The following is a 27,950-nucleotide window of genomic DNA, read 5'->3' on the forward strand; positions in this document are numbered from 1 at the left end:
AATTTTGCTACATTGTTTCAATTGCCAATCATGGAAATTGATACTTTAAGAGTTTATTCACAGTGCTACATGTGGATACATTGTATCATGCTTTCCATCTGTGAAATGGAAACATTTGTATTACTGTATTAATATGCTAACTGTGGCTCCCTTGTTATTTATCTTTCATTCTACAGCCACCTGGGCAGTGGACCCAGCATTCAGAAGTGCTGCTGACAAACTGTCTCAGATTAGAAAAAGGAAAGAAAAGAAAGCAGAGATGACATGTTTGCAGACCTCCTGAACGCCTCAGCAGCCGCACAGACGGAGCAAAGAGCAAGGTGGCTGACATTGTCCCATAACATGGGACAAATGCAGGACAATGATCGCAGCACCATGCTGGAGGCACTGAAACTCATGCGGGACCAGTCAGACATTCTATGGCATCTCGTAGACAGAGTCCCCCTGCAGCCCCTCAATAATGCTCCTCAACAGATGGCTATGCTGCCTCCCCCCTCCCTAGCCCCCAATGGTCTAGGAGGAGATTGTCCAGGAGGCATTACATGCTTACCTCCACCCCGGATGTGAGCAGTAAGCTGCGGTGGCCACCCTGGGTGCTGGTCAGCAAGCTACCACCCTACCCCTGGAGACAGTGAAAGAACCTCCACCCTCCTTCCCCCATTACTTGAATGTAAAGAAATAAAGGTTTGCATCATTCCACAATGTTTCTTTATTAAATCATATGTAGGTCAGGAGGGAATTCTCGGGCACAGATATCGAATGGGCTTGGGTGGTGGGATGCTTATTAAAGACAAACAACATACAGTGTGTGGGTTGGTGGAGAGAAAAATCAAAGGCAAGCAATATACAGGGTCATTGTTCTGCTGGATCTCTTGTATCACGGCATCCATGGAGGCATAGATCACTCTTCTTTGCATTCTTGCTCGAGTTCTAAAGTAATCCAGGATAAGCCGTGATGTATTTGTCACGGTCAAAATGAGAGCACAGATCAGCTGGCTCCCTGTTTCTGCAGCAATGGCAATGGAGGGGGGAGTAAAAAAACAGCATGCAAATCCTTTTCCTGTTTGTTTGGTTTTTTTGAGGGAGATTGGGGGAAGCTGTGCTGCATCTTGGGACGATGACACTCGTCACAACAGCCTCCATGGTTAGTTGCACTGTGGGATAGCTTCCCATATTGCACTGCTTTCTAATTTGAATTAAGGTTGGCCAGTGGGGACGCAAAAAACCCGCAAAAGCTCTGTAGTGTAGACAGTCTGCAGCGCTTGCTACAAATCGGTTTCTGAAAGTCAAATTAAGCTAATTTGAATTAGCGCTGCAGTGTAGACATAGCCCTATTGTGGGTCCTTCAAATGAAGACACAGACTACCATCAATTTTAGTAGGCAACCCCCGTGGGTAACTCACGGCCTTGCGTCTAGTTCAGGGCTGCCTGTTAACTTTGCAACAAGCATCCTCCACTGGCTATATTTTGGGAAAAAGTTGTCACCTGCTTGTGGCATGTCTTTTTTTAGTGTCCAGTTTCAAGCAGCTGCCCTGTAGGAAATGCAACCAAGGGCCCCAGAAGCTGAGACAGAACTGTCCAAACTAGAGTTCTCCTATGCTGCATCTGCACTGCTCATGACTTAGTCCTGCCTCCTCACCAACTAGCAGTCTCTTTCAAATCGGTTCCCAGTTAAGGTGTGTATCAGCTGATGGAATGATGCATCAGAAAAATACAGCTGCTGTCCACAAGGGCTCTCTGTTGCCTTCCCTGCCCCATTCATGTTCATAACTGAGCAGTCAAGTGATTTACATACTAAACAGAAAGCCTGCCTAGTGTGTGTGGAGGTCAAACCACTCCTGTGAAGCTGGCATGGAGCCTGACCTTCCCAAGGGCATTCTCCCCCTTATCTCCTGAGCAGCCACCCCTGTGCAAAGGGAGGGTGAGGCAGAGTTACAAGAGACCAAATAGTGCCTCAGTCTCAGTAAGAAATGTCCCTGGAGATGAAAATGGCTGTTGAGGTGAGAGGAAGGTTTTCCAAATGGCGCATGTGCGGGTATTTAGCAATATATACTCGTTCCCTGGTTCACCCAGTTTTCACCTGAAAGAAAGGCTTTAATCGCACACGGTTCTGATGAGCTTTCAGACAGCTGTACTCTAAAGTGCTGTAACTGTAATGATCTATTAGCAAACGATATCATGTAACAGTGCTTTTTCAAAACCTCAGTTGGTTTAACTCAGGTCGTTTCAGGCTCCCTGCAATTGCATCAGATAAAGTTGTACAGGAGCAGAGATTCCCTGCACCAGGGGAATGTTTATCAGAGGAACCTCGCTAATCCACCCTCTCTTTCATAAACCAATGGTTCCATTTTCCAGGGAGATCTTTGCTCGAAGTTCCTAAACATATGCATGCTCAATCACAGCAGATTCTAACACATTTATGATCTGTGTACGGCTCTCCCGGGATTCTAAACAACTTTAAAGCAGGAAAATGTTTGGCATGGAACCATGTGACAATATCCCTTTAAAGTTTCTTCTGTAAATCAGTGATAACAACCACACAGGTTGCATGCAGAACAATGCATTTTAGTTCATGGTTTGCTTTCAGGTGAGTAGCATTTCATTTCAGGAAATATAATCTGGGTTAAACAGGCAGCAGATCATTGTTCAAGTTTACTTTTCAAGAATGGCCTTCATAAAAAGCTTCAAATGCTTAGTAGTAAAACAAGGCTTTGTCAGGCACTCAGTCAGTAAAATAGGATGGTGATTAACATGCAAGCTTCAGATCATAATCACCTGTGATGAAAAGCTAGTACTTTAAGCAAATGCACGTTCTAGGTACATTTGGTATTTACTACTACTGGACAGCTGGACCTGCCTTTTGATTTGGGCCAGTGGAATTCAGTAATTGTGGGTTACTTTTCTCTCTCCATCTTTAGTATGTTTAACTTCAGTTGACAAAATGCACAAACCTGCAACAAGCAGAGCAAGTCTCATAGACTAGAAGGTTTTAAGGGACCATTATGATAATCTAGTCTGACCTCTTGCACAATACAGGCCACAGAACTTCACCCACTCGTGTAATAGACCCCTAACCTATGACTGAGTTATTAAAGTCCTCAAATCATGGTTTAAAGACTTCAAGATACAAAGAATCCACCAGCAAGTGACTCATGCCCCATGCTGCAGAGGAAGGTGAAAAACCCCCAGGGCCTCTGCCAATCTGCCCTTGGGGAAAATTCCTTCCCAACCCCAAATATGGCAATTAGCTAAATCCTGAGCATGTGGGCAAGACTCACTAGCCAGATTCCCAGAAAAAATTCTCTGTAGTAACTCAGAACCCACCCCATCTAACATCCCATCACAGGTCATTGGGTATATTTACTGCTAGAAGTCAAAGATCAGTCAAATGCCAAATTAGGCTGTCCCGTCATACCATCCCCTCCATAAACTTATCTAGCTCAGTCTTGAAGCCAGCTAGCTTTCTTGTCCCCCACTGCTCCTACTAGCCCTTCTCTGCACCTGTTCCAGTTTGAATTGATCTTTCTTAAACATGGGAGCCCAGAACTGCACACAGTATTCCAGATGAGGTTTGACCAATGCCTTGTATAATGGTACTAACACCTCCCTATCTCTGCTAGAAATACCTCGCCTGATGCACAGCTAAAGATGGCAACGCTTTCCCCACCCCAACAAGCCATCTTCTTTCATCTGAATTACCTGTTTGTATGCCATATGTGGAGGTAATTCAGACAAAAGAAGATGGTTTTCAGCTTTATAAAACCCCAGTTGCAAGATTCATTCAGGCTGTAGGGAGCCACTAGAGGGCATCACAAGTGCAGAAATAGCGAATGCTTGTGTCTTCACTCCCTCTTACGTAGATCTTGTGATTCTTTTTAGGAAACAATAGGGCTATTTCCTCGCCCCATGGCTTAAACTGTCTGTAGTATTGTTATAACAAATAAAATGTCCACTGCTACTCCTCTAGCTGGAGCATTTTAAAAGGCTTACAGATGTGATTTAACTTAACTCACGGGATTTTCATGTAGCCGCCTCTTTTTCCAACCAGAGCCCTGACTGTACTGCATCAGCTTTATGCAATCTTCCCCAGTCCTTAGGCTGCACTTCCGAAACCTTAAATGCAACATCTTTGCACAAGTGTTTGCTTCCCATGGCAGCAGATGCCTATGACACTCTGAGGAACATCATAATGCTGCTTTTAAAATAACATTCACAGCAGCTGAGACTCCCTAAAAGTATCACATGTCGTTTTGGGCCCACAAACAATGCCTACATATTTGCAACTCTCTACATTATGGTGGAATGGCAGCAAACTCAGTTTCAGGCATCTAATCCAGCTGCGCTTATCACTGTAAACCCGCACAATTGGGGAACTCCTATTGACCACAGAATCTCAGAAACATAGAACTGGAAGGGACCTTGAGAGGTTATCGAGTCCAGCCCTCTGCACTGAGGACACAGTATCGCTAGACCATCACTGACAGGTGGTTGTACCACCTGCTCTTAAAAACCTCCAACAACAGGGATTCCATGTCCCATAGAAGTCTACTCCAGCTCTTACCTGTCCTTAGGGTTAGAAAAAAGGCCCTTCCTTCTATCAAAGACACAACAGGTCTGGCAGAGAAGAGTGACATACCTGTCCCCTCAAAGCATGGAGGGTTTGTTTGGAAGGAGATTGCTATCAGATGAGCTGAACAAACTGCCCTCAGTTAGGCTAGAGTCGGCTTTTTTGTTATGGTTCAAGGCTGAGGACCGGGAGAGCAGGAAGTGTGAAGGTACAAAAAGGAACTTGAAAGGATTTAAAGGGAAGTGTTTTCTAAAAGGGACTGGGTCTAGTTTAAACCCAACCTTTGGGTTTAGTGTTCTTTAAATGAAAAAATATTAGGTTTAAGAACACTCAAGAAACAGACTGAATGTAAGCCTTCCCCAGCGGCGTTTGCAGCTTGAATCCAAGAGCTCCTGCAGAGAACCAGAAAATGACTGGTTTATTTCCAAAGCCTCCGCTGGCTCAAGCATACATTTCTTGTCCTCCCCTTCAAGACCCTACTCAACTAAGCCCTGGCTTGTATCTCAAATGTTATCACATTCCCTCATGCCCCCGTTTGTTTCCTCTCTCATTCTCACCTCTGCACCTTTTTCCAGGGTGCCTGCAGGCATGGAGTAACCTCTCACTACTGGCGTGGTAAGTCCCCTAATGCTGTCCCCACTTCAATCCCTCCTGAAGGCCTCCTTTTTTCTCAAAGACCACAGAGACTAGCTCATCAATCAAGTGCCCTTAGCACTCCAACATTTCATTTCAATATTATACTTTTCTCTGGGTCTCCGCCCCTCCTCCATCTCTTATCTGGGAGTTTTAGACTTGCAAGATATTAGGGGCAGGAACTGCACTTATTTGCGTCTTACTCATCAGAAAACACATTCCCAACACACTGAGGAATGCAAAAGAGTAAAAGCCCAACATAAATGGCTTAAAGCAAGGTAAGGTTTTAACATATTAAGTATTAATGATCTTGGGTCAGGTTAACAACTCAGGCAGGGAAGGGTGCATCTAAAATAGTTTTATTGCCTACCTGCATCATCTCCCTTTAGATGTTTTTGCCAAAGTAATCTTTAAAAAAAAAATCAATGTCTTAAATATCTTTTATGCAGCTGTAGATCTTCATTCACGAGCAGAAGACAAGTCTCCCAATGAACCTCAATTCTTCCTTATATCCTCTTCTCGGTTAAGATGAACCATATGGAACACTTACTATTTGAAAGATGATGCATTAGGACAACCGGAGACCTTTCTTAGTCTTCACACTAAGTGCTGGGCGATGGCCAACACTTTAGAAAATTCTCCTTGCTTCCGCAGGCTCAAGGGTATTGGGGTTTTTATTCTAGTCCCCGTTGGATTTCCATTATCTTCGATGAGCACCACATTGTTGGAATCAAATCTAGGTGTCATGCAAGGGCCAGGCATCCTGTGCCCTACAATTAAAGCCTTTTTCTTTTCTCCTTTGATAGCCAGGAGAATTTTATCCCCCACTTTACCGACTCCAGACTTTTTATACACATGGATGCATTTGGGCGGCCGATGGTACGGCGTGTTCCCCAAGGCACTGTTGTCCACCACTCGCACGCGGGTCAGCTTCTGTATCGCACTGCATGCTCCAGTGATGCTGGGAAAAGAGAAGTAAGTATGCTAGACAGAGCTTCTCAAACAATCCTTGGGAATCAAGGGCAAAGTCCAGCACAGCATCAAGCTGTTGCATGAGCCAGTGATAAGGAGCCAGTGAGAAATACATACCGTACTGGGGACACATATACTGCATGCAAAGTGTTCTTTGCAAGTCAGGTGCTACTTTGGGCTTCACACACAACAAATTATTCTTGCTAACAGGGAGTCAAAATGGCCACTTTACTCTGAAATGTGACTTTAGACTTTGCAGAGCTTCATGTTTATTGCACCCTTCAGCACCTCCAGAAGCAATGTGTTCAGTTTACAAGTGAAAGGGTTTTGTTTTTTGATCAGTGCCACAAACAGCACCAGGGATCTGAGAATCAAGCGGGGCTCTTTGTTTATGGCATATCATCATTAATAATAAAGGTTCTGCAGAATAAATTCTCCCTTCAGTGACACCTGTGCAGTCCCACTGTTTTCTGTGAAAGCACACAGGTGTCACCAGTTGGAACTTAGTAGAAAATTCTCTTCACAATGCAAAAGAAGGAAGAGTGTGAGAGCTGGATTCTCTTAGCTATATTGGCTTCACAGGACTAACGAGTAAAAAGAAGCACAAATGTGTTTGTTAAATCAGCAGATCTGATTCTGAATACATAGGGGGAGGGCAAAGCAGAACTGTAAAGTAAGAAGGGGTCTTTTTTACATATTCACTTTTCAAAGCAGAACCCCCCTTTAAAATACATTTGTTCTCTTATGATTAGTTTTTAAAATATCAAAGTGGTTTATTGGCCCCATTCAAAGGAGACACCTGGCCAAAGTCTAGGAAAGTCTTTCATCGCTACTAAAGAAGGCCCTGTTCAAATTCACTTGACCAGACCCCCAGGCCCATACTTATCAGATTGCTGGTAGACTTCAACCCAGTAGTTTGTTTTTGAATTACACTATGACCACTCAAAGGTCAGGATAAAAGGGCAGCCTATCCACTCAGGCTCTTTCTAGTTTTATAGAGCATAAATTACATAGTAACTAAATCACACTAGACCCCTTGTTCCCTCTTTGTCGCTATCCTTTTAAAAGTCTTGGGGCCAAATTCTGCCCTCATTTATCCCAGTGGAAGTCAGTGGTCCTTACTCTGGATGTCCATATAAAAGTAGCCCATGGTACTAAAGTGGGGATGTATTAAGCCCCTTTATATGGAAATTGTCCTTATTTGCCTCAATGTAAGCTTATACACTTAGCCCAGATATGACAGTGATAGGTGTGACAGGAATGACTAATAAGTGAGTCCATTTAATACACTAATCCCCCCTGCAAACTAAGGTTCTAGTCAATCCTATAATAAGTCCTGTGTTGGTGGATCCACATACCCACACAGAGCAGACTGCAGGATTAAGGTCTTTCAAGCTAGTCAATGCATTGCAGTATATGAAGTTAATGAATTTAAGAGACTTTAAATGCCTAGAGGCAGGGCCAGGCACTTTAAGTTAAAAGACAAAGAAAACAATGTAAGGGACACTGTCAAGATAGAAGGAAATACATTGTTTAATTATTTTTGGCTTAAATACCAGACAATTAGTACTAGAAGAATTCTAAGCATGCAACTGACTTTTCGCCACTTGGGGCTTTTGTTACCTTTTTTCCATTTCACTCAGCTGGTAACAGCACAAGGCATATTTACCTTCCGCTGGCAGGCTCTAATCATGCAATCAGATGGGCACAGGAAGACTCTCAGACCTACTCAGCACACAGGCACAAGATCTGATCACTGGATCAGGGCCACAGCCAATATCACGTCTTGATTCTCAGGCACCAGCACACGCTGCTGTGTTTGGATTGCTTAGGCAATCTTTTACAATCCATGAGAAGCCATTGAATGGCGCATTTTTTTATTTTCACTGTTTTTATAAAATTAGAATCATGACATTGTGTTTGAGCTACTTAACAATGTCCCTTTAAATATGACAAACACTCAGTTTAAAAAAAACAACAGGAGTTTCACTAAATTCTGCTTGCAGTATTTGAAAAGTACCTGAAGTGTCGTTGTTCCACCGCTCTGTTTACCTGGGATAACAGCAAGCCCAGTTGCCTACTCCAGAAAGCCATTGAGATTCTGGTAACAAGCCCTGTGCAAGAAACAAGAGAATCATGGATTCTGGAAATTGGATAGTGCTGATTTCAGTTTTTTTGAAAAAGGTAAATCATAGGCTGGAACCCAGATGGCACAATTTGAGGCATACAGTATATTCCACTGCCGAGCATACATTGCTTGAGTGCTGACAGCATCCTTCAGCATTGTACAAACCAGAGCACAGTCCTTGCTTGAATGCGACAGTCAGTGCAGCTCAGAGACATAATGCACAGGCAGTATGTTTGATATCACTGCAGTGCAGTTTTCTACTTAAGGGGAAATATATCATTTTAGTGCATTTCACTGGCACATTTTAAAGGACCATCTGAAAAAATCTGCTATAGCACTTCTGCACCGACACTCACACAACATAGCATGTATTTTTTAACTATGTGGCAAGTAGCCTCACACATCACGTGGGCAGGTTTTGAATAAGAGCCTTACCACATTTTCAAAGTGTGGTATTTTTGTGGCAAAGAAAAGAAAAATAAAAACCAGAGAGGTAACAGAACCTGGAATAAATTAATTTTTCCTGAGTTCTCCATTATTCCTAAGGCGATTATCTTCACTGCCATAAAAGATGTTTTTATAGCAAGATAGCTAACATGTAGTAGCTATCTCGCTGTGAAATACTGGTGGAAACAAGGCTCTATAGTTTTTACTTCGATGTAGCTAGGCAAGGTCAACTATGGCAGAGAGATATAAAGCTGACTTTGCCTAGTTACATCAAGGTTAAGACTACCTATGCCTTGTCTCCATTAAGATTTTACAGCAAGATAGGTTTACTTATCTCACCCTAAACACAGCTTTTGTCCCCAATTTTGCTAACACTCATATATATGTTTTATTTTACTAATGGAAGCGAAACGAAGTACATACATAAGTGTTTGCACGTTACTCTCACTACCTCCAGAGCCTGTGTCTAGACCATGTATGTTTCCAAGAGAAGGCATCGATGAGAAATACCAGTGCCTGTCTGCCTCTTTTATGTATCACACACACTGCTTCAACTCTAAACTTGCTATCTGTCGCTGGTGGCTATCCCTTGATACGAGGATGATGTCTGCCAGGGGAAAAAAAGTCATTGATGAGACTTAAGATGGCTGATGTACAGGTTTTTCCACATGTGACAGGTGGTGGCTTGGTGAAAGCACAACTGCTGGCCGGGATGCTGTACACTTTCTTTCCTCCTCTGCCGTTTCTCAGCCCCTTGAGCAGGGCGATTCTCTTCAAAACTCGCTGAGGCTTGATGTATGATACAATGCCACTGCAGTCTATTGCCAGCCAGCTCTTTCCAATTCATGGGGTCAATGCCTCCCTTCTTAACATATATTTTCAGTGTGTCCTTGTAGCATTTTCTCTGTCCCCCGTGGGTCCTCTTCCCATAACTAAATTAAGAAAAGAGGACCCGTTCACCATCCATACTGGAGTGTTAGCAGGGCTGTGTTATTGCCCCAACCCTTTTTTCCGCTCTCTTGCCATGCTCTCTTGCCATGATCTTGATACTTAATTGTGACCACCTTTCTTCTGGAATTGGGATTATCGCATCGCATGGATGGCCAGCTTTTCAACCTGCAGCATCTCCATTCTAAAATTAAGGTCACCAGGACGGTTATTGTCGACCTTCAGTATGCTGACGACAGTGCTATCCTTGTGCACACTGAGGCTGACTTACAATCCACCCTAAATATTTTCTCTGGCACCTATTACCGCCTGGGACTTTCCCTCAACATTGGGAAGACTAAGTTCTTCCACCAACCTGCTCCAGTACAAGTTGTCCCCTCTCCCCCACAAATTGTCATTGGTGGTGATCTTCTGGGAAACACTGAGTATTTCATTGGCTATCCACTGGCTAATGAAAAGTCCCTGGATGTTTCTTATCCCAAATGCACTGTGTGGTATGAGATTACAAAGCCACTGACACAAGACACCCTCTGCACTGTTAAAGTGGACAGTGCTTGAGAACTGTGTGTGATCAGTATTTTTAGAATGATAAATCAGTATTCCATCTATATAACAATGAGAAACTCTTCCATCCCCTCTTTCTCATCACATTCCACTTAGCCTTACCTTTCCTTTTAATCTGAAATGCCCCCACTATTCAACTCATGCAGTGAAACACACTTCGCACATAATACTGTAGGAGCAGCAAATCCTATCTTCAATTTGTTTGATTAACATCAGCACTTCCAAACTTCCCAAGGAAATGAAGTTTAGACCACTGGCAGCAACGGCCCAACAGGTAACCAGTTTCTTGGTCTATTGTATTGGGTGCCAGACATTCCGAAGTTTAGACCGAGCTCTGATATACTCTGTGCAACTTTTAACTTATCCTCTCTGCCTTAGTTTCTCCATCTGTCAAATGAGGATAACACTTAACTCCAAGAGGCAGATTAATTTTTTACTGTTTGTTCAGCAGTATGTGAATGCTAAGTATTAAAAGCCCAGTTTAATGCTGGTTTAACAGTCATTATAAAGTACTGAAATCCATCCCACCAGTTGCAGCACAGAACACTTCAACACCCTAGAGAGCTGTTACCTCATGCTGGTAAATCTTCAAAGCGGCCCAGAACATTTGGCACACTCTATTAAAGCAGTAACCACAAATGTGTGATTAACAAATTAACTTACGCTTTCTTCTTAAGTTTGCTTTCTGGTATCATTTCTGTCCACGTTTCAGTGCTTTGTGGTGCATTTGTAAGAAACTCTTCCCAGCCTCTCAAGCATTATACAATGCAATCATTCTTGGTTTGGGCAATTCCAAGAGCCACTCACCTGTAGTTGCTGTTGCGCAATCAGCACATGAGGGTGCTTTATAATATCTGAGATAGGCAAGGGAATATTACTGTTTAATATTTAAATATTAACATTCTTCTGATTGTTGAATCATTTGTGTTAGTACCAAAGGGGCCAGTTTTCATGTAGACTAACAATTTTATCATCTTCACCATGGCCATTGCCCAAAAATAAGGCTCAAGATAGCCACCATGTAAGGTCTGAGGCCTTGTTTTTGGCTAAGCTTAAGCCTTGTTCTTAGGCTAAGCAGTAGCAGTCTTCATGGCACCCAGTTCGCTATTGTTTATCTGAATGATTTCGGTCTCATTCTTTAATTGTTTCTGTCTGTTGCATAATTAAGATAACTAAGTGTGATCAATTAAGGTGGTCGGGTATGATTGGTTAAAGAGTTATTTTGCAATATGTTAGGATTGGTCAAAGAATTATTTTGTAATACGATTGGATAAGCCATAGTTAAGCAGGACTCACGTTTCACTATAAAAACTGGGGTCCAAAAGGGAGACCAGCTGGAAGAAGAAGAAGAAGGGGAATAAGACAAATAAGAAGAAAAGACCTGAAAGAAGAAGAAGAAAAAAGATAGATCCATCTCCAAGACACTGCCCAAGACAGAGCTGCTAAGATCCTCTGCACGACTGTGATGTGCAGCAACCAGAATCCAGACAAGGCTAACCTTGCCTGGCCAACAGCAGAAGTCTGCCTGCACCTGCCTGAACTGGATTGGTGAGCATAGCCTTGTATACTTAGCATGTGTATTATGTTTGGTAATTGTTAATAAATAGAGTTTAATGTTATTACTGTGTAAGACTCTCTCACTGGTAAAAGATTCTGCAAACCCACAGTAGTATACACCCAGAGCCCTACGAATTTGGGAAAGGGTATAGGTACTTACTTATATTAACCAGGTTAGTTTCACCCAGAGCCCTAAGGACTGGTAATGGGTGACCCTGAGCCCTAAAATGTGAATTGAGTAAGGGAAGGTGCCTTTGCCCTCCCCCAAACCCTATGGATTGGAGGGAGTGTCTTTAAGCGTTAAAGTGTGAATTGGGAAAGGATGGGAGTGCCTAAATTAACCGAGTTACAGCTGGAGCCCTACAGTTGGGAAAAGGTGGGGTGTCCTAGTGTGTGGGTAACAACCAATCCAAAAGCCAATTTCACACAATGTAAAGTTCATATGACAAGAGATGCTTCTTGTCACAGAAATGATCACGACACCGCACGCGTCTAGCTCTCTTAAATGATGACTACATATTAAATCCGTCCTTTCTAATTTATGTCACATGGCTGCAGCTAAATTCATCTTGAAAGGGTCCAACTTTGTAAATCCAAGACCTTGAAGCTGTTTTACCTAACTGCCCCCAACCTTACCAGGTATGCTAGACACAAAATGCAATTTTTGTTCAGAATAAATTTTAGAAAGAAAAAAGTAAGTTAACCAAATATTCGCTCACCAAAGTGACCCAATTCCTATTCTACTGATTAAGTCCGAATGTGCAATAACCCACTGCAGTAAACATTCCATTCCCAAGTGTACTGCAGCATTCCCCCACCTCAACAGGGCTTTGGCGGATTTACAGAAAGCTCAAACACTGCACAGGAAGAGAACCTTTAACTGACCACAGACCACTGAAGGGTATTTACACACACTCCCATTTTCAAGTGCCATATTAAAACTCCCATTTTACCTTACCCCTCGTCACCAGGAATTAAAGATGTTTTATTAATCTTGCAACTGTAAGTATTTTTCAACAGAAACAAATACGCTGCAGTTCTTGAAAATTCCACTCCACCGACAGCGGCCAACCCAGAATATTTTTTTCTAACACATGTAGGCTGCTTCATTTAACTAATATGATATGAGGAAGCCTGACCACTAACAAAAATAATAGCAGTGACCGTGTCTGCTTACTCCCAAAGGGATCCAAACAATCCACAAGTTTACTTTCTTTGGACTTAAACCAAATGGGAAACAAGACTCGGGTCTTCAAATTCTCTTAATGTCATTTGTGATTCTGTCAGAAGGAGGAGGGAAGGAGGGAGTTTTATCTTTAGTAAGATGTTGCAAAGCCACCTCCTCCCAACTCCATTTTGTGTGATAAAACCTTAATGCCCATGGCAGGGGTACTCTGTATTTGAGTCACCATTATTACTACATACATTTCTATAGCTCAATTCAAGTGATGGAAGCATCCAGATACAGATTGGAAAGCATTCTGCAAAAGTATTTACTAATGGCACATTAGGTCACTATAAGAGTAAAAAAAGAGGAAAGAACATCCACTTTTAAGGGACACAATTAACTTGAAATCTAGTCAATTTTTAAAATGAATTAGTCACCTGCTTCCCAGTCCCCTGGGAATGTTTGTAGTTTCACATTCACATTTTCCCATTTTTTATTTTTTTTCCCCGTCTCCTGTTGCTAGGTGAAAGGGCAAACACTGTAAACCAACCACACACAAAATTGCTGTTAAATGCACAAAATAAAACTGAAAAAACAGGGAAAAACATCTCCACTCGCTTTCAATGGTACTAATCTTATGTTAATAGTCAGTATAGCAGGGTCTCACATGACCATTCTTTCAAACTGAGATTGGAAAAAGAAGTCTAATTCTGGGCATTAGGAAGTACAGATTTGAAATGAGTTCTTTCTGATCATTAAAATGAAGGCAATGAACAAGACAATATGCACAATGGAAATATCTGAACCTGCAGCAGCAGTGTATGGGCTTATTTATAGAATGTCTGCCAAGTCTACAAGAGCCAACTGTGAGCTACAGGGGCTCAACCAATTCAGAGTTTTCTTCAGAAAGGAAGAGATGTGATTAAGAGCTTGTGTGTGTTAAAAATACAGGAGATATTCATTACATAGACTTTTACATTAATTACAGACTAAGAGGCCAAGACTCACATAGAAGGAGTTAAGTCTTCTAGAATTCAAGTTTTATGACTGACTGGTTATTAACCAGGGTATTTATTGGTTCAAGGCAGTAATATAAACTCGTTACATCTTTGTTTTCAGAGGAAAGAAGGAACAATTCTACTTTTACAGTTTCCAAGTGAATCACAAGAATTTGGAATTGGTTGTCAGGATCATAATTAACCGGGGGGAAAAAGAAGATAAAGAAACAGAAGTGTTCCAAATTAAGATCCAGGCCTTTCCTTTTAGTACTATATATGCCTGAAAACCTTTTCATAGTAAAAATCCCACTCAAATCTTTTGGGATTGCAAACTAATCCAAACATTAACATGCATAACTGGATTTTCTTTCTAGTCCCCACATGGTGTGTGTGCACTTGTAACACACACACCTCAAATCTCAAAACAAACGTTTCCCTTTTAAAGATGAGTGAGATCTAGCAGACAAGTCAATAAGCAGGAAGTCAGAAGACTTTGCCCAGCTCTACCACTACCTGTTATATAATTAGGGTTGTTTTCACAGGGGAAAAAAACCAAACAAAAGAGGGTGTGTTTTCATTGAGATAACTAACTCAAGTCAGCTGTTTCAATGTAAAATCCCGGTGGAGACCAGGCTAGTTTTTACCTTTATGTAGCTAGTTGAGATCAACCCCTGGCTGGGGTATAGGGTTGACCACAACTAGCTACATCGAAATAAAAGCTATCTGCACTGTGTCTCCACTGGGATTTTACTGAGAAATAGCTATCAATGTCAAACTGTCTTTGTCCATTTCATGTTCCACTCTTTGTGCTTGTCTTCACTAGATATTTACCACCTTGAATTAACTTCCTGCAGGTATGTCTTCACTACAGTTGACCCAGGCATTTAATTGGGTGTTGTCCCAATCCCTCCTATCCACACACAAAATCCTCTCTCCCCAAGTTTGGTGCTTTCAACCCAGGCTAGCTGGCACAGCTGGAGGTCTGGGTAAGAACCTGGGTTCCATTTTCATTCAGACTAGTAGCCCGCTCACTTTGCAGGGAGGACTAAATCACTTGACCACTGATAATCCTCTGATGTCTTCCCACAATTCCCTCCAAAGGACAGAAATTCTCCCACAATTCAGTGGGACAGAACCAGAGAGGCTCACCATATTACAGCACAAAGAACCATGCTTTATAGCCCCACAAGTCCTTGTGATACACACAGGTGAGTACAGCACCAGTGAGGGTCCAGTAACTTGGGGTAGGGCTTTGCACTGTGGTTGCTCGCATCCTGGGTAGGCTAACCAGCATGCTATTCATCCCAATTAGCTGAGGCCAATGTTTCTCTCCCTTTCAGGCTGGTGACCTTTTATTGGGGGGGGGGGGTATTTATAATCCCTTTTCATTTACTGTAAAAGTAAATATGTATTGATGCTAACCATACTAAACCCAAATAATGGAAGGAGTGTTTCAAAAAAATGATTTAATATTTGAACCCTGAAGGGTGTGTCAGAGGTGAGGCAGCAAGATTTTCTTTGCATTACACTGCAATAAAATGTTCAATAACTTCCCCCTGGAGGTCACACCAGTTGAGAAACATTGCCTTATGCTGATCCTTAGAGAACAAATGTTGTAATACACACATGGAGTATCTGTCCTAGACTACTGAACTGTCTGTCTTTTCTATTTATATGGTAAGCTCAGGGAGGCAGGGATTGTCCCTCTGTCTGTACAGCACCCAGCATAATTGGCCACCGGTTTTGGTTCGCGGGCTGTAGGCACCAGTAGAATACAAAAGAATAACCACGATGGCTTCAGCCAGGCCTCGCTAAACATGAGAAAACCCTTTAACTTCAGAAAGGCTCAGGCCAGGTGTGACAGAAAGGCAGAGTTTGGGAACTGCAGCGTTCAGTATAAAGCTCCCTCTCAGTGAAATGTGCTCTCAGCCAGGAAAGGAAAGCACAGAGACCCTGAGCCTCCACTTCTCTAACCGGGGGTCGTGCGATTATCATGGGGGGCACGAGCTGTGGCCACCCGCACATGACTGACAGCCAGAACCCTGCTGCCCGGGGAGCTCTGATGGCAGTGCCGCCCCCCAGCAGCAGTGCAACTACAAGGGCGGCATGGCCTGGTGGGGGGTGGCATGGGGGAGTCGTCACTTTTGGGGGCGGGAGGGTCACAGCCTGAAAGACTGTCAAACAGGGGCCCAGAAAAAAGTTTCACAACCCCTGAGCTGAGGCTGGCTAACAGAGCTATGGCGACCGACCGTGCACACGCAGTAACCCAGAGGCCGGGCCGGGAGTGCGCACCCCAGAGGCAGCGAGGCTCGGGGAGCGGCTGGGCTGGGCGCGGCGGACGGTAACATCTGAACCCGGGCTGTGCACCGAGCCAGCGGGGCTGGCGGCACTCGGGGGGCGCCCTCCCGAGCAGAGCAGCCCGGGGCTGGGCACACGCGGCCGGGCCGGCCGGCAGCGCCCCGACACCCCGCACTCCTTGGGAAGCCGCCTGTTTCCCCGGGCCGGGGCCGGGGCCAGCCCCGCGGCGGAGTCCCGGCGCCGGCCCCAGATCAGGCGAGGAACCCAGGAGTCCGGCGCGCCCCCCGCACGTGGCGGGGCCCTGGGAGCCCGGCCCGGCCCCGGACACGCCCGACTCGAGGCGGCGGCGGCGGGACACAGCCGGGCTGGGCTGGGCAAGGTGCCCCCCCCGGCCCCCCACAATCACTCACTGCACAGGCTGCAGAGACTCCCCCGAGCGGCCCCGGCTTGATCCCCAGCACGCATGCGCCAGCGGGAGCTCAAGGGGGGGGGGGCAGAATTGTGCGAATACGACACGGGCCTAGGGATGGGGGGCGCATGCGCATCAGCCTTGCTGGAAAGCGCACCCCTCCCGCGTCGGGAGAGGCCACGCCCCCTCACTCCTGGTCACTCCTTTCCTCCCCCCGCCACTCCTCTCCTCTCCCCTCCCCTCGTTCTTCTTCCAGATGAACCTGAGCTGAGCCCGGCACTGGCAGGCGCCAGCGGCGGGAGCTGCAGACTTGGCTGATCGGGGGCCGGGCCAGGCCCCGGGGTGCCTGCTGTGTGTGCGTGCAGGGCAGTGCTTCGGGGGGCCAGCTGGAGCCCCGAGGAGGAGCATTGGGGGAGCGCAGCAGCGGGGGAGAGGAGCCAGTCCGTGCCTGACACCTGGGGTAAGTGAGCAGCCTGGCACACAGTGCGCTGCAATGGCTTATTCCTCCTCCCACCTCTCTTCCCTCTGCAGCGGAGCTGTCTCCAAGGCAGCCTGGAAATGTATCCCTCCCCTGTGTGTGCGCGCACCTCTCCCCGCCCGTGGGAACGGCTCTGTGTCGGTGGCTCTCCCTTCCTCGATCCGGCATTTGTTGTCCAGAGATCCGTGGGTGTGCGTGTGGCTGAGCCTGTCTCTAGATTAAAACAATGGGAACGGGGCTGCTCGGGGTGGCTCATGCAAATTTGCTCCGTTTGCCTCTTGTTGTGTGATTTTTTTCCCCCCCGTTCCCCCCTTTGCGGCGCCCAGAAGCTGGGATTAGGTATGCAGGGCTTCCCGCAGACACACACTAGCCTCCTCTGAAAAGACACAATGACATTCATTCACCGTTTTTGTAGAGAGATTTTTGTAACTGGTCCAGCCGCGTCTCCTTGCAAAGATCCCTGACTTTCCTCCGATGTCAGAAAAGGAGGAAACGTTTATTTTCATGATGTTGAAGCTGGATGTTAGGCTTGATCCAGGTTTCGTCGTCAGGCGTGTGTGTGTGTGTGTGTGTGTGTGAAGCAAGATGGCAAAAGGAGGCTGAGTGTTTTCTTTGTTGCTCTCCCCTTTTAATGGGGTGGGGTAGTGGGATGTGATGTTGGCTCATGGTGCTGCAGTCTCCCTCTCCCTGTCGGAAGGTGTATTTGAAGGGAGTTGCTTTGGTCCACAGTGTCCCATTCTAGAAGAGCAGCTCTTGGGAGATTGCTCTGCAGTAGCCCTTCAAACTGCGTCTGTATTCCTGGGAGAGAAGCCTGGAAGATCCAGAACTCTGGAGGCAAAATTCACCATCATCCTCCTTGGTCTAAGGAGTCTAGCTTCCCCTTTGAATCCACCTGGCTACTCCAGGGCGCTGAGGGACTTCCTCACTTCTGTCCTGTTGTCATTGTCTGTCAATCAGCCTGATCCTTTTAATGGTGCCTGGCTGGACTGAAAAGGCTCTGAGACAATATGAGTGCAGCTAACATATAGCTGGGATCTCACCAGAGATGCTTTCCTTGGTCAGATTTTGATTTATTTTCAGAGGCTCCTTCTTTATAAAGCTAAAAGGCTTGGTGGGGCAACTATCCTTCTAGGCCCAGGCAAGGATAGAAGGAAATTATTTTACCTTAAGCTAGGTTACACCTGCTTAAACCCTTTATCTGCTGCTTACTGAGCTCAGCTATTTACTTGCTTACTACTTCTCCCCCACCCCTTTTCTCTTCTCTCCTTTCACTAGTGCTTCACCACCACCACCACCTCCTCACTTTCTTCTAGGGTGTGTTTCTCCTGCTGTTCTGCTATAAATAAAAAAGTTGGCTTAAAAGCAAAGGAGGCAACGAATGAGGAGAGCTGGGGTGTGAATCCTGAGCTGCTGCTGTTCCTGTTCATTATGACCTGAGAATTATGCATTTTAACCTCCCTCCCTCCATTAATGATAGCAACATTGTTTAGTTTTATTCCAAGTCAGGGTGTGCTAATGTGGGTTGTCATCTCATGCTACTGACCTGCATCCCCAAGGATAAATTAATTAATGTTGAGCTATGTACAATACCATATATGTGCATTATTATTATTAAATGGCATGGAGTTGAAACCCAGCTTTGTTCAGATTTGTCATTCTGGATGGAATTTATTCTTTTAAAGTTGTAAACGAAACACTAAAAAAAAAGACCCTGAATTTTTAGTGAGTAGTTAAGGTGGGGGAGTTATTTGGGGATCATCTCCTGGCCCTTCTGGCCACACTATTGGGAAAATGGCTTAATACTTTTAAAATGGCATTTCAATTTTTGGAGTGCAACGTAACCTACGTGCTTATGGCCCTTTTTGAAAACTAAGGGGGAGGTGTGAATGGGGAAGGGGGAGCTGATGAATCTGAGGCACATGAATGGAGCATCCAAGAGCCTTATGGGTCTCTTGGAGCTTTGATGTGATTGGCTGGCAGTTTTGGTACTGATTGCATTGATTCTGAAGTTAGTGCCTTTTTAACAACAGTGTGTCTCCATCCCACTAACAGGCTGAAATGTACAAGGGGTGTTGGGGCTTTGGCTTAAATTGCCTCTTAGATAAATGGGTATACCATTTTTAAATGCTGATGGCAATAAAATGAAAGTACCAGTCCCTTCTGTGTGGAGGTACTAACCATCAACTATTATTCCCTAGTTCTCTAGCTTCATTTAAACAGAAAAATAATAAGCATAACTCTAGCCTCAAAGAGCTTGTAATATAAGGCCCTTGTTCTACAGTCAGATCCAGATGGGGAGACCCTTGCACCAGCATGACATCCCATGGGTTACAGTTTTCAGGACTATACATAGTGGATGTAGACTGCATATATATTTATGTATGTAATAAGTGGCACATTACAATATTTCTGCAGCTACAAAAGTTATATGCACCATATTCCTGATGAAAAGCTGATGCCTATAGCTGCACCATCTCGATGATAAATTACACAAGTGATGATCATAGCATCTTATCATTTCCACATGGCATGATTTATATACATATCGCTTGGAGGAAGCGGGTTGTTGGAGGGTTGTGACTAGGGGGATTATTTCATGCTGTGTAATGGAGTAATATTGGACCCAAGCCCCTGATAGCTAGTCAAATTAAAAAGAAGGCATATTTGATCCTTTGTTATTGTGATAGTTGGCATTTCCCTGCAGGAGGCCAACGTATCCGCTTCCCTTGAAGGAACAGTTGTTAGGCTTGGTCTCACTGGCTGGTGATCTCCTCCTAGTGACGTACAAAAGTCATGCCTTTGACCTATCCTATGAGGTGCCTGTAGCCCCTGGCTGGAGCAGATGGACTTGCTCTTGATGTTAGCTCCCAGAAGGCTCCAAGGCATCTCTAGCATAGGGCTCTGTAGAGTCCTGTCATGTCACCCCTCCCGTTTGAGGAAGGAAATGTGATTTGGGCTGCTGCGTCCCTGGCACAGGAACAAAACCCAGCTCTTCCTCAGACCTGTACAGTGCAATGTCCTTGCTGTCTCAGCTCCCTGGACTTGGATGAAAGTGAGTGGGCTGAAGCTCACCCATGTAGGACAGATGATGCTGGGGTGTTGGTAACGTAGAGGTTAGAGTGAAGGTAGCTCTTGTTCCTTTGTTGAGGGAGGTTTTCAATCTGTGGGTGCTTTTGAGTCCCTGACTGGCCACCACGGCTGCAGAACGAAAGCACCTTTTTCCCCATCTATCTCTGGTAAGGCACCTGTCTCTCTGAGTACCGCCCTCCCCCAGTTATCCTTGCCTCTGACATTCTGGGACTGTTCTACTGTGCTCTGCGTGGGGCTGGCATTGAAAGGACCAGCTGGCACAGAACGTGGCTGTATTAGCCAGAGGGGACATTACACCAATATCCCCAAAGATGACATTGACTTCCTCTTCCCTTCCAACTGCAATTTGAGATGTTGATGTTGCTCTATAAAGCTTGTGTGTGGAGTGGGTCTGGCCTCCTGAGAGACCTGCCTCTCTTCCCCCAGTGCCCCATAGAAGTGGCAGGCAGGTATGTCCATAGCTGGTGAAAGAGCTTGCAGCTGAATGTAGGATAGGTAGTGAGGAGTGCACTGCGGTCCTGTATGTGGGAAAGAGGTGCTTAGAGTGCCAGTTACATATCAGTGTTGGACTTCAGGTCTGTGTATGTCTGTGCCTCGGAAACACCAATCTAGATGTACAGTACACAGTGTACTGGGAACAACCCCCTACCCCACCTCTGCCTGTTCTGGTTGATGAAGCAGCCCATTCTGCATAGGACAATGTATCCTGACTTCTTCTGCAGATGCCCCATCCCTAGACGGGACAAGACCTTTGAGAATACATTGCAGGGATAAACCCCATCTTGGGCCCTGTGGTTAAACTAGATGGGCTTCAATAGCTTTTTATCCTCCTTCACCATTTCAGATTCTGTGCAGAGAGCAAGCCACTCAGCTAGTAACTACAGGAGGGCTCCCTGCAAACCAGAAATAGCAAAGCATTAAGGATATTACCTCTAATGACTGCAATTAGCTCGTGTCTTACCTAGAAAATGTCTTTTCCTCTAGAACCTTTTAGCCCAAGGAATATTCTCTCCGAGGGAGGGAGTCTATTCTACCTTAGCCATCCAGTTGGCAGTGGTGGGAGTTATGTGCAAAAGAGGAGCCAAAGTGGGTAGGGGAGAGAGCCCGGGTGGGGGCTGGTGAGTAGATTGTGTTACACAGTGCTCTGTGTGTTTTGGTTTTGTTGTAGTAAATAACCTTGGAAGGAACTGAGACTACAGGATTTTCTGAGTATTTTGGCTGCTAGCTCTGTTCTCAGAAGATCTCTCCTGAGGCTTTGCATGCTGGTACCTCTTTCCCGTTGACCAATATTGCCGATCCCAAACATCGAAAATCATCAATCGGGTACAAAAATCATGGGATGTTTTTAAAAATGTTGGGTTCTGAGCCTTCGTGGTGCCCTCAGTTTACATTGTCCGGCTTTGCTATGCCACCATGAGACTAGAAAACTTTTACAAAAGAGAAAGCTGAGATTCTCACTTTAACACTTGCCTCCAGGAGCAAATGTCATGAGATTTGTGATTAAGCCATAACAGTTGGCAGCACCAGTGCAACGTTTTGTCCAGTGCTAATTATGCTTTCATGGAGCCAGGCTGAAGTGCCTCTGGCTACATGTAGCCTCATGGAATTCTCCCACAGACCATATTGCTACCTTCACCTTTAATACTGAAATAGAGCCTGGGAAGACTACATATCCCAGCATGCAATGCTCTGTCTTCATCCAAGCAGTCCAGATGGCACGTTGCATGCTGGGACCCATAGGGTATGTCTTCACTGCAAGAAACACCTGCTTCTCCAGGACCCTGAGAGGGCCTGGGGGAGGATAGAGGCTGGCTTCCAGCCTGGGCCCAAACTTCTACACTGCAGTTTTATAGCCCCACAGCCTGAGCCCCACAAGCCTGAATCAGCTGATGCAGGCCAGCTGTGGCTCTTTTATGGCTGTGTAGACATACCCTCAGTCTCTGCAGGAGGCACCACCACATTAAGGCTAAGACACCTGGGATCTGCTCTGTTGGAAATAAACCATGCCTGGCCCTGGGACTCCTTTTAGTTACCAACTGGGCCTGTGTGGGAGCCCCTTTCCCCTGCACTGAGTTAATTGCAAACAAGCACTGATTATGGCTCCAAAAGCTGGTTTACATCTCAAAGAATCTGAGAGCTGCGTAATCTGATGTCTCCCCGCCTGCACCATGGAGTTGGGGGCTAATCTGCCCCCAGCTTTTTGGTGCAAAGATAAAGCAAAGTAATACCCTGGTTGGCAATACCACGAGAACACAACTCCCTCAACTGCAGCTGCATCCTTTAATGAAGGTACTGTCAAAGCCTATCCATTTAGAGCTGTCTTCCCAAAAAATGCAAACAAAACAGATAAGAGCAAATCTAAACACAAACCCTTGATGCTACTCTGTTAAGCACTCAGCTCCCTGTGATCCTACTGCAGCCCTTCCTCCTAAGGCATCTGGAAGTTGTTGTTTGATTGCTAGCCTTTCAAGGCCTTGCATATTCCTGCCTGTGAAGTGTGGAGTGCAATATGGCATTAAACAAATAATCAATAGACAGGCTGGCCAGAGGCCAGAATCTGCCCTACTTTTCCCCCTGGGTTTGCATAACCTTGTTCTCGTTTCAGTCCAAGAGCTTGCATGTTTTATTTTAAACTGTGTTTCAACCATGCCAGTCTGCATCTCTGTCCCTATGGCAACAAACCTACAAACACAGCCCTGGACCCCTGTGCTGTCCTGACAGCAATGAGACGCCCCCAGCATTACCCAGCTGTCCCAAACTATCCTGCTTGGCTTGGTGCTCACAAGCAGACCCTATCATAACAAACGTGTGTGGTCAAGCCCATTTTCTGAATGGTGTTTTGTTATTTCCTTAGTACCACCAGTGTTCTCAGTACTGCCTGGTGCAAACAAATCCAGGCAGCATCTGCCCCAAAGAGCTTTGCTAAGGAAGCAAACTCCAGTATTGAGCTTCTAAAGGGAACTGGAAACTCTGACCAGGAGCAGGGACCTAAATGATGGGAAATCCTTGGCCAGTTTCCGATTTACAATTCTGTGAGGCTGCTAACTGGAAGTTGTTAGAGCAGATGGCAGCTGGAATCTCGGAGGATGCTTAGGAGGAGGCAGGAAGCTGGTGTGTCCAGTGTGTGCCATACAAGAGGGCTCCTTGCCCTCGGCCCAGCCCTGTGGTCTGCTGGCAGGCATGGCCAGGGCGAGGAGAGCAGAGGCGCAGGTCGGATCCAATTCCTAATGTGTATTTTCTGCTCTGCATTTTCCACATGACTTGGTGACCATGGGAAGGAAACAGGAGGCCTCTCCAAAGCCGGAAGTGAAAGGGTGGGTTTTCTGTCCCCTGAATTGGTTTTACAGAGTCCCAGGCCATGCATAATGGACTCGGAGCCCCGGGGGAGGGAGAGATTGCAATTCTTAACTATGCCACTGCACTTCTGGGATGCCGCATGAATCTGAGCAGGGTTTGATGTCGTCTGGTCACTTTACAGCTGAATCTCTCTTTCTCCTGTATCCGAAAGGCTTGTGGATGGGCTGGGAGGCAGGAGGAATGCATTTCAGCACCATTGGGGTGGGGGCAGTTGAGCCATTGCAAATTCATAGCTCTGATTTGAGCCAATGGAGATACTGCTGCCCAGGGAATTGGACTGGCTCGTGATCTGGCTTCAAGAAAAGCTTTCCCCTTTGGGCTTGTGTACATTTGCAGAAAGTGGACTCCCCAGCAGTGCAGCACGGAGTGGGAGAAGTAATGCAGATGTGGGGCAGAGGGGCTTACCAGGAGACAGAGTGCTAACTTTGCCCCATGGAAACATCTTTTCTTTTTCCTAAAGAGCAGGAGGTACTTTACAAGTATCAGTCAATTAAGCTACTGCTGAGTTTAATCAAATAGCTCTGTTGATGCCACTCATTCGTGTCCTGCAGCCCCTCGCTGTTCCAGGCCTGGTCGCCCCAATTAGAGTCTGATAAAACAAAGCTGACCTGTGTAGTGCCCACTGCAAACTAGACTGAGAGGGTCAAACTCGATTTAATTTGTGACCTGAGCAGAATTGCAACCCGGGTTGCTAGGGAGGAAGAGGTCCAAGACCTGCACCCTTGGGAACTCTTCCTCTTGCTCCTCTCCAGCCCCCTGTTGGACTTCCTGGTCTTGATGCCACAGCTGCTAAAATTTCTGATAGTGGCCCATGCGGTGGTAGGTGACTTCCCCCTGCACAACCCTGTGTCTCTAATGTGAGCTCTGCCAGCTCAGGCTGCAGCCCTGCTGAATGGAGGGGTCATCGTGTACTGGAGAGCTCAGCTCAGCCCTCCTGCTTCCCAAAACAGACCATCTCTGTTTTGGATTCCTTATCCCGTCAGCCACATGGGGACATGGTGCATGCAGGAGCAGCCCGGCACTTGTTACTCTAGGAAAGGAGCTTCTCTGACTGAAGCTGTCATGATGCTAGGTGCAAATGCTGATTCACTGCTTTTTTTGAGGCATGAAATCTGCAAGTGTGGGGTAGGGGGAAATGGAGTTTCAATGAGACCAACCCTCGTGTGATGCCACAAAGCCTTTCATCCTGACCCCTCCATCCCATCCACATGACAGGCCTGGTACCGCTCCTAGGAAGACAGCTGCCTTAATGCTGGAGGGGGAAGAGAAACACACGTGCAGCAGAGAGAGGGCAAGATACCCAAGGAGTCAGAGCATTAATCTGGTGTGGAGATAGAGCTCAGGGTGTGAAATGGCAATTCTCTGTGTTCCCAAGTTTGTAGTTTGCACACTCTCTCTCTCTCTCTCTCTCCTTGTTCTTGTCCCAGGGTTAATCAGGGTGTCAGCTACTTGTTTCAATGCAAATTAGCAGCAGGGAACCCATGGCCCACAGTGTAAGGGACAGAATTTTGTTCTCCATCCTGTAACATATCATGTTTATTCGCCTCTGCTACATACTCATCACATGCACCCATCATACAGCCTAACACAAATATAGCAGACGGTTCTTGAAGATTTATTCCTGTCCTTCCCCAGAGACACAAAGATGCCCCTGCCTTCCTCCTCCCCCTACCTGCCTCCTGCTAATGTATGAATGAGTTTAGAGAAGCCCCACTTGGGAGGTCTGTTCTGGGAAGGTGCGAGTGTCACTGCTTTAGGGGAAAGAGGGTGCTTTTCCTCCGGCACTGTGCAGAGCAGTGATCCCAAAGGCTTGTTGCGTCAGCACCAGAGGAAAGCAGAGCTGCAGCAAGTATTTGTTTCTGAATTCTCTAGCTGCTCTGAGCTCATTTTATTGAACAATCATCATCAGGTCTCCTCTTCAGACTCTCTCCTCCAGTGTATTGAACCCTTGGATAGCGTGATTCCTGTTCTGTCTGTCCAACTTCCGTGCTACTGATCTGATCTCTCCATGAAATACTCACCCTCCCTGGGCTGGCTCCACATACTCCCCTATTGGATGTTCTGTCTGTTGTGTTTCAACCTCTTCTTTTCTCCCTTGATTCCTCTGATTCTTTGTGTGATGTGTTTGCTGGTTGTGAGCCCTTCCTCTTCCCTGTAAGGATTTTGTAGATGTGAGGATTTTTATGGATTTGCTCTTGGAGGTGGAGGAGGTTGGAACCTACAGACTCTTTCCCAGCCACAGTTCTGGTATGTGCTGAACAAAGCAGCCCTGCCATGATTGCAAAGGATCTGTGAATAGCTGGTCCCAGTTGCAGGCTTACTGGATGTGCCAGCGGAGGATGGAGTATGACTCTCAAGCAGCGTGGCACATGGTTGCCTATCTGATATGAGCTCTCCTCTGGAGACCATGTGTCCCAGCATGCAGTACGGCCAGCCAGGCTGCTGGGATCAAGAGAAAGCATTGCATGCTGTGCTCTAGAGTCTCTGCTGACCGACTTAGTGGTTGAGAAGGAAAGCAGATCCATTAGGTGCAGCCTTCTTTCTTCCTGACAAGCTGCTAATGCAGCCCTGGGTTGGGTGAAGTTTGAAAACTCCAGTACCAACAGAAGAGAGAGTCATGTGCTGGCCCATCCTGAATTTGCTGATTTAAATAGAGATCTTTAGCAGTCACTGTCCCTGAATCACCACAGCAGCCTCTCAAAGTCAGTGAGCAAAACAGTCTGGGCTCATCACAGGACTTTCTGGCAGAGGGGAAACTCAGATGGCAACAGGCCAATGTTTACTGCATTGTGAAATAGTCACCAAGGTATTATATTCAGTGGCTGAGGGACAGAACTCAGGGGGAACTCCCATGGAAATGTGACTTTGAATGTGACTGGCTTTGAAAATCCTCCTGCTACCATCTCAGGCTGTTTCACCAAAGGCGCAGGCATTTTCAGATCCCAAAGGGCTCTGCTGCTTCTGCTTCTGTCCTTTTGAGTTCAACTGTCCGCAGCATCTATGCGTGCCTTTGTCCGAGACTAATTGTCTCCTTCCATGCAAAGCTGTTGGGCTATTGAAATTCAAAGGTGAGTTGAGTTAGTGTAACTGCCACCCTCCCCATACACACACATCCCACCCAGCCCCATGTGTAATTTATTCTTGTTCAGGATCTTTTGGCCTTAGCTACACACAGACTTGCATTGGTTTAGTTAAACGGGTGCAGTCCCCCATGTGGATATTCTTATTTCGTAGCAAGTGGTTTATTTAGCGTTAGCTTAGTCTCAAAACAAGTCATTTTTAACTTCAAAGAAGTGTGTCCGCATAGGGGATTGCCTTGATTTAACAATATTGGTTTAAATTCACACCTTAGGTGAAACAAGTGTGACTGTTTCATATAAACAAGCCCTAAGACCCACTTACTGACATGTAAGTAAAGCCATGTCTACACGTAAAGCACTGCAGCGGCACAGCTGTACTGATACAGCTGCACTGCTGCAACATGTCTGATGAAGATGCTCTATGTCAACAGGAGACAGCTTTCTGTTGGCATTTAGAAAACAACCAAACACCCCCATGAGTGGCAGACGCTATATGGGAGAAGATCTCCTGCTGACATAGCGCTGTGCACGCTAGCGCTTATGTCGGTGTAACTTACATCACTCAAGGAGGTGGAATGTTTATATCCCTGTGTGACATAAGTTTTGCCAAAATAGGCTGTAGTGTAGACATGGCCTAACACACTGCCTGTGAGTCAGAGGTGTAAGCTGGTAAGACTCACGTGCCAAGGGGCCAGGACTGAGTTACTTTCCTTACACAGACACACACGTTAGGAGTGTAGAGAGTGTGAGAGACAGAGACAGATAATGAAGCCTGTAGGAACAAAGGCTGGGGACAGGGTTTGCTTTCCCATGCTGAATCCTTCTGCATCAGGGCTGATTGGTGGCAGCCCACCATCCAGAACGTGGCGTGGTTTCTGTAATCTGCGGAACACCTCCCAGCTGAGCCCGCTGTGCTGGGGCACATGACTGTGCTGCTAGGTTAGCAGGTGGTAGGAGCACCCCACTCTGGTAGACATTGAACCACCTTGTTCTGTCAGGAGTGTCACAGCAACATGCATTGTGAGGAAGGGGAAGTGCTATGAGCCAGGGAGACGAGGAGCCCCTTTTGCTCCAGCAAGATTCCCTCTGCTCTTCCTGAGGCAGCTGCCTTGCTTCTGCTTCCCTCTCGGCCAAATTCCCTTGCCTATTGCTACTGTTGAATCATAAGATGGGAGGTACAGGCATGGTGGCTTTTTCCATCCAGGCCGCTCTGCTTTCTGGCTGTCCAGAATCATTCATCAACGTTCACTCCTTGC

At 45.9% G+C, this 27,950-nt stretch overlaps 2 protein-coding genes across 4 annotated transcripts in view; one reads left to right on the plus strand and one right to left on the minus strand.

Moving 5' to 3' along the window:
• Positions 1–691: 691 nt before the first annotated feature.
• MRPL14 (mitochondrial ribosomal protein L14) lies at positions 692–16,811 on the minus strand. 2 transcript variants are annotated; one of them, XM_067564727.1, is made up of 3 exons: positions 16,691–16,811; positions 8,193–8,286; positions 692–6,161 (listed from the first exon to the last, which is right to left on the minus strand). In XM_067564727.1, the coding sequence occupies exons 1-3, from the start codon at positions 16,743–16,745 to the stop codon at positions 5,798–5,800; spliced, it is 513 nt and encodes a 170-aa protein (XP_067420828.1). In that variant the 5' UTR covers positions 16,746–16,811; the 3' UTR covers positions 692–5,797. The 2 variants fall into 2 exon arrangements, with proteins under 2 accessions (XP_067420828.1, XP_067420829.1); XM_067564728.1 differs by lacking the exon at positions 16,691–16,811 and adding an exon at positions 10,923–10,941.
• Positions 15,172–27,950, plus strand: part of TMEM63B (transmembrane protein 63B) — a 95,114-nt gene continuing 82,335 nt past the window's right edge. Inside the window, exons 1-2 of one of the 2 annotated variants that reach the window (XM_067564721.1) lie at positions 15,172–15,190; positions 16,946–17,149. The gene's annotated coding sequence lies outside the window, so the exon portion shown is untranslated. Of the gene's footprint in view, positions 15,191–16,168; positions 16,324–16,945; positions 17,150–27,950 lie in introns of those variants that run through there. The other variant, XM_067564719.1, reaches the window with a different exon arrangement.

The sequence above is a fragment of the Emydura macquarii genome, unplaced genomic scaffold (assembly GCF_026122565.2).
Source record: "Emydura macquarii macquarii isolate MOO-44397 ecotype Brisbane River unplaced genomic scaffold, CSIRO-AGI_Emac_v2 contig_2676, whole genome shotgun sequence".
Taxonomy (NCBI): Eukaryota; Metazoa; Chordata; order Testudines; family Chelidae; genus Emydura; species Emydura macquarii.

What these genes read in the sequence shown, in the direction of transcription:
- MRPL14 (XM_067564727.1), bottom strand. Translation starts at nt 16,745, where the DNA reads ATGCGTGCTGGGGATCAAGCCGGGGCCGCTCGGGGGAGTCTCTGCAGC. An exon ending in GAGTCTCTGCAGCCTGTGCA is followed by an intron (nt 8,287 to 16,690) that starts GTGAGTGATTGT and finishes TTTCTTGCACAG; the next exon opens with GGCTTGTTACCAGAATCTCA. An exon ending in GTGGAACAACGACACTTCAG is followed by an intron (nt 6,162 to 8,192) that starts GTACTTTTCAAA and finishes CTCTTTTCCCAG; the next exon opens with CATCACTGGAGCATGCAGTG.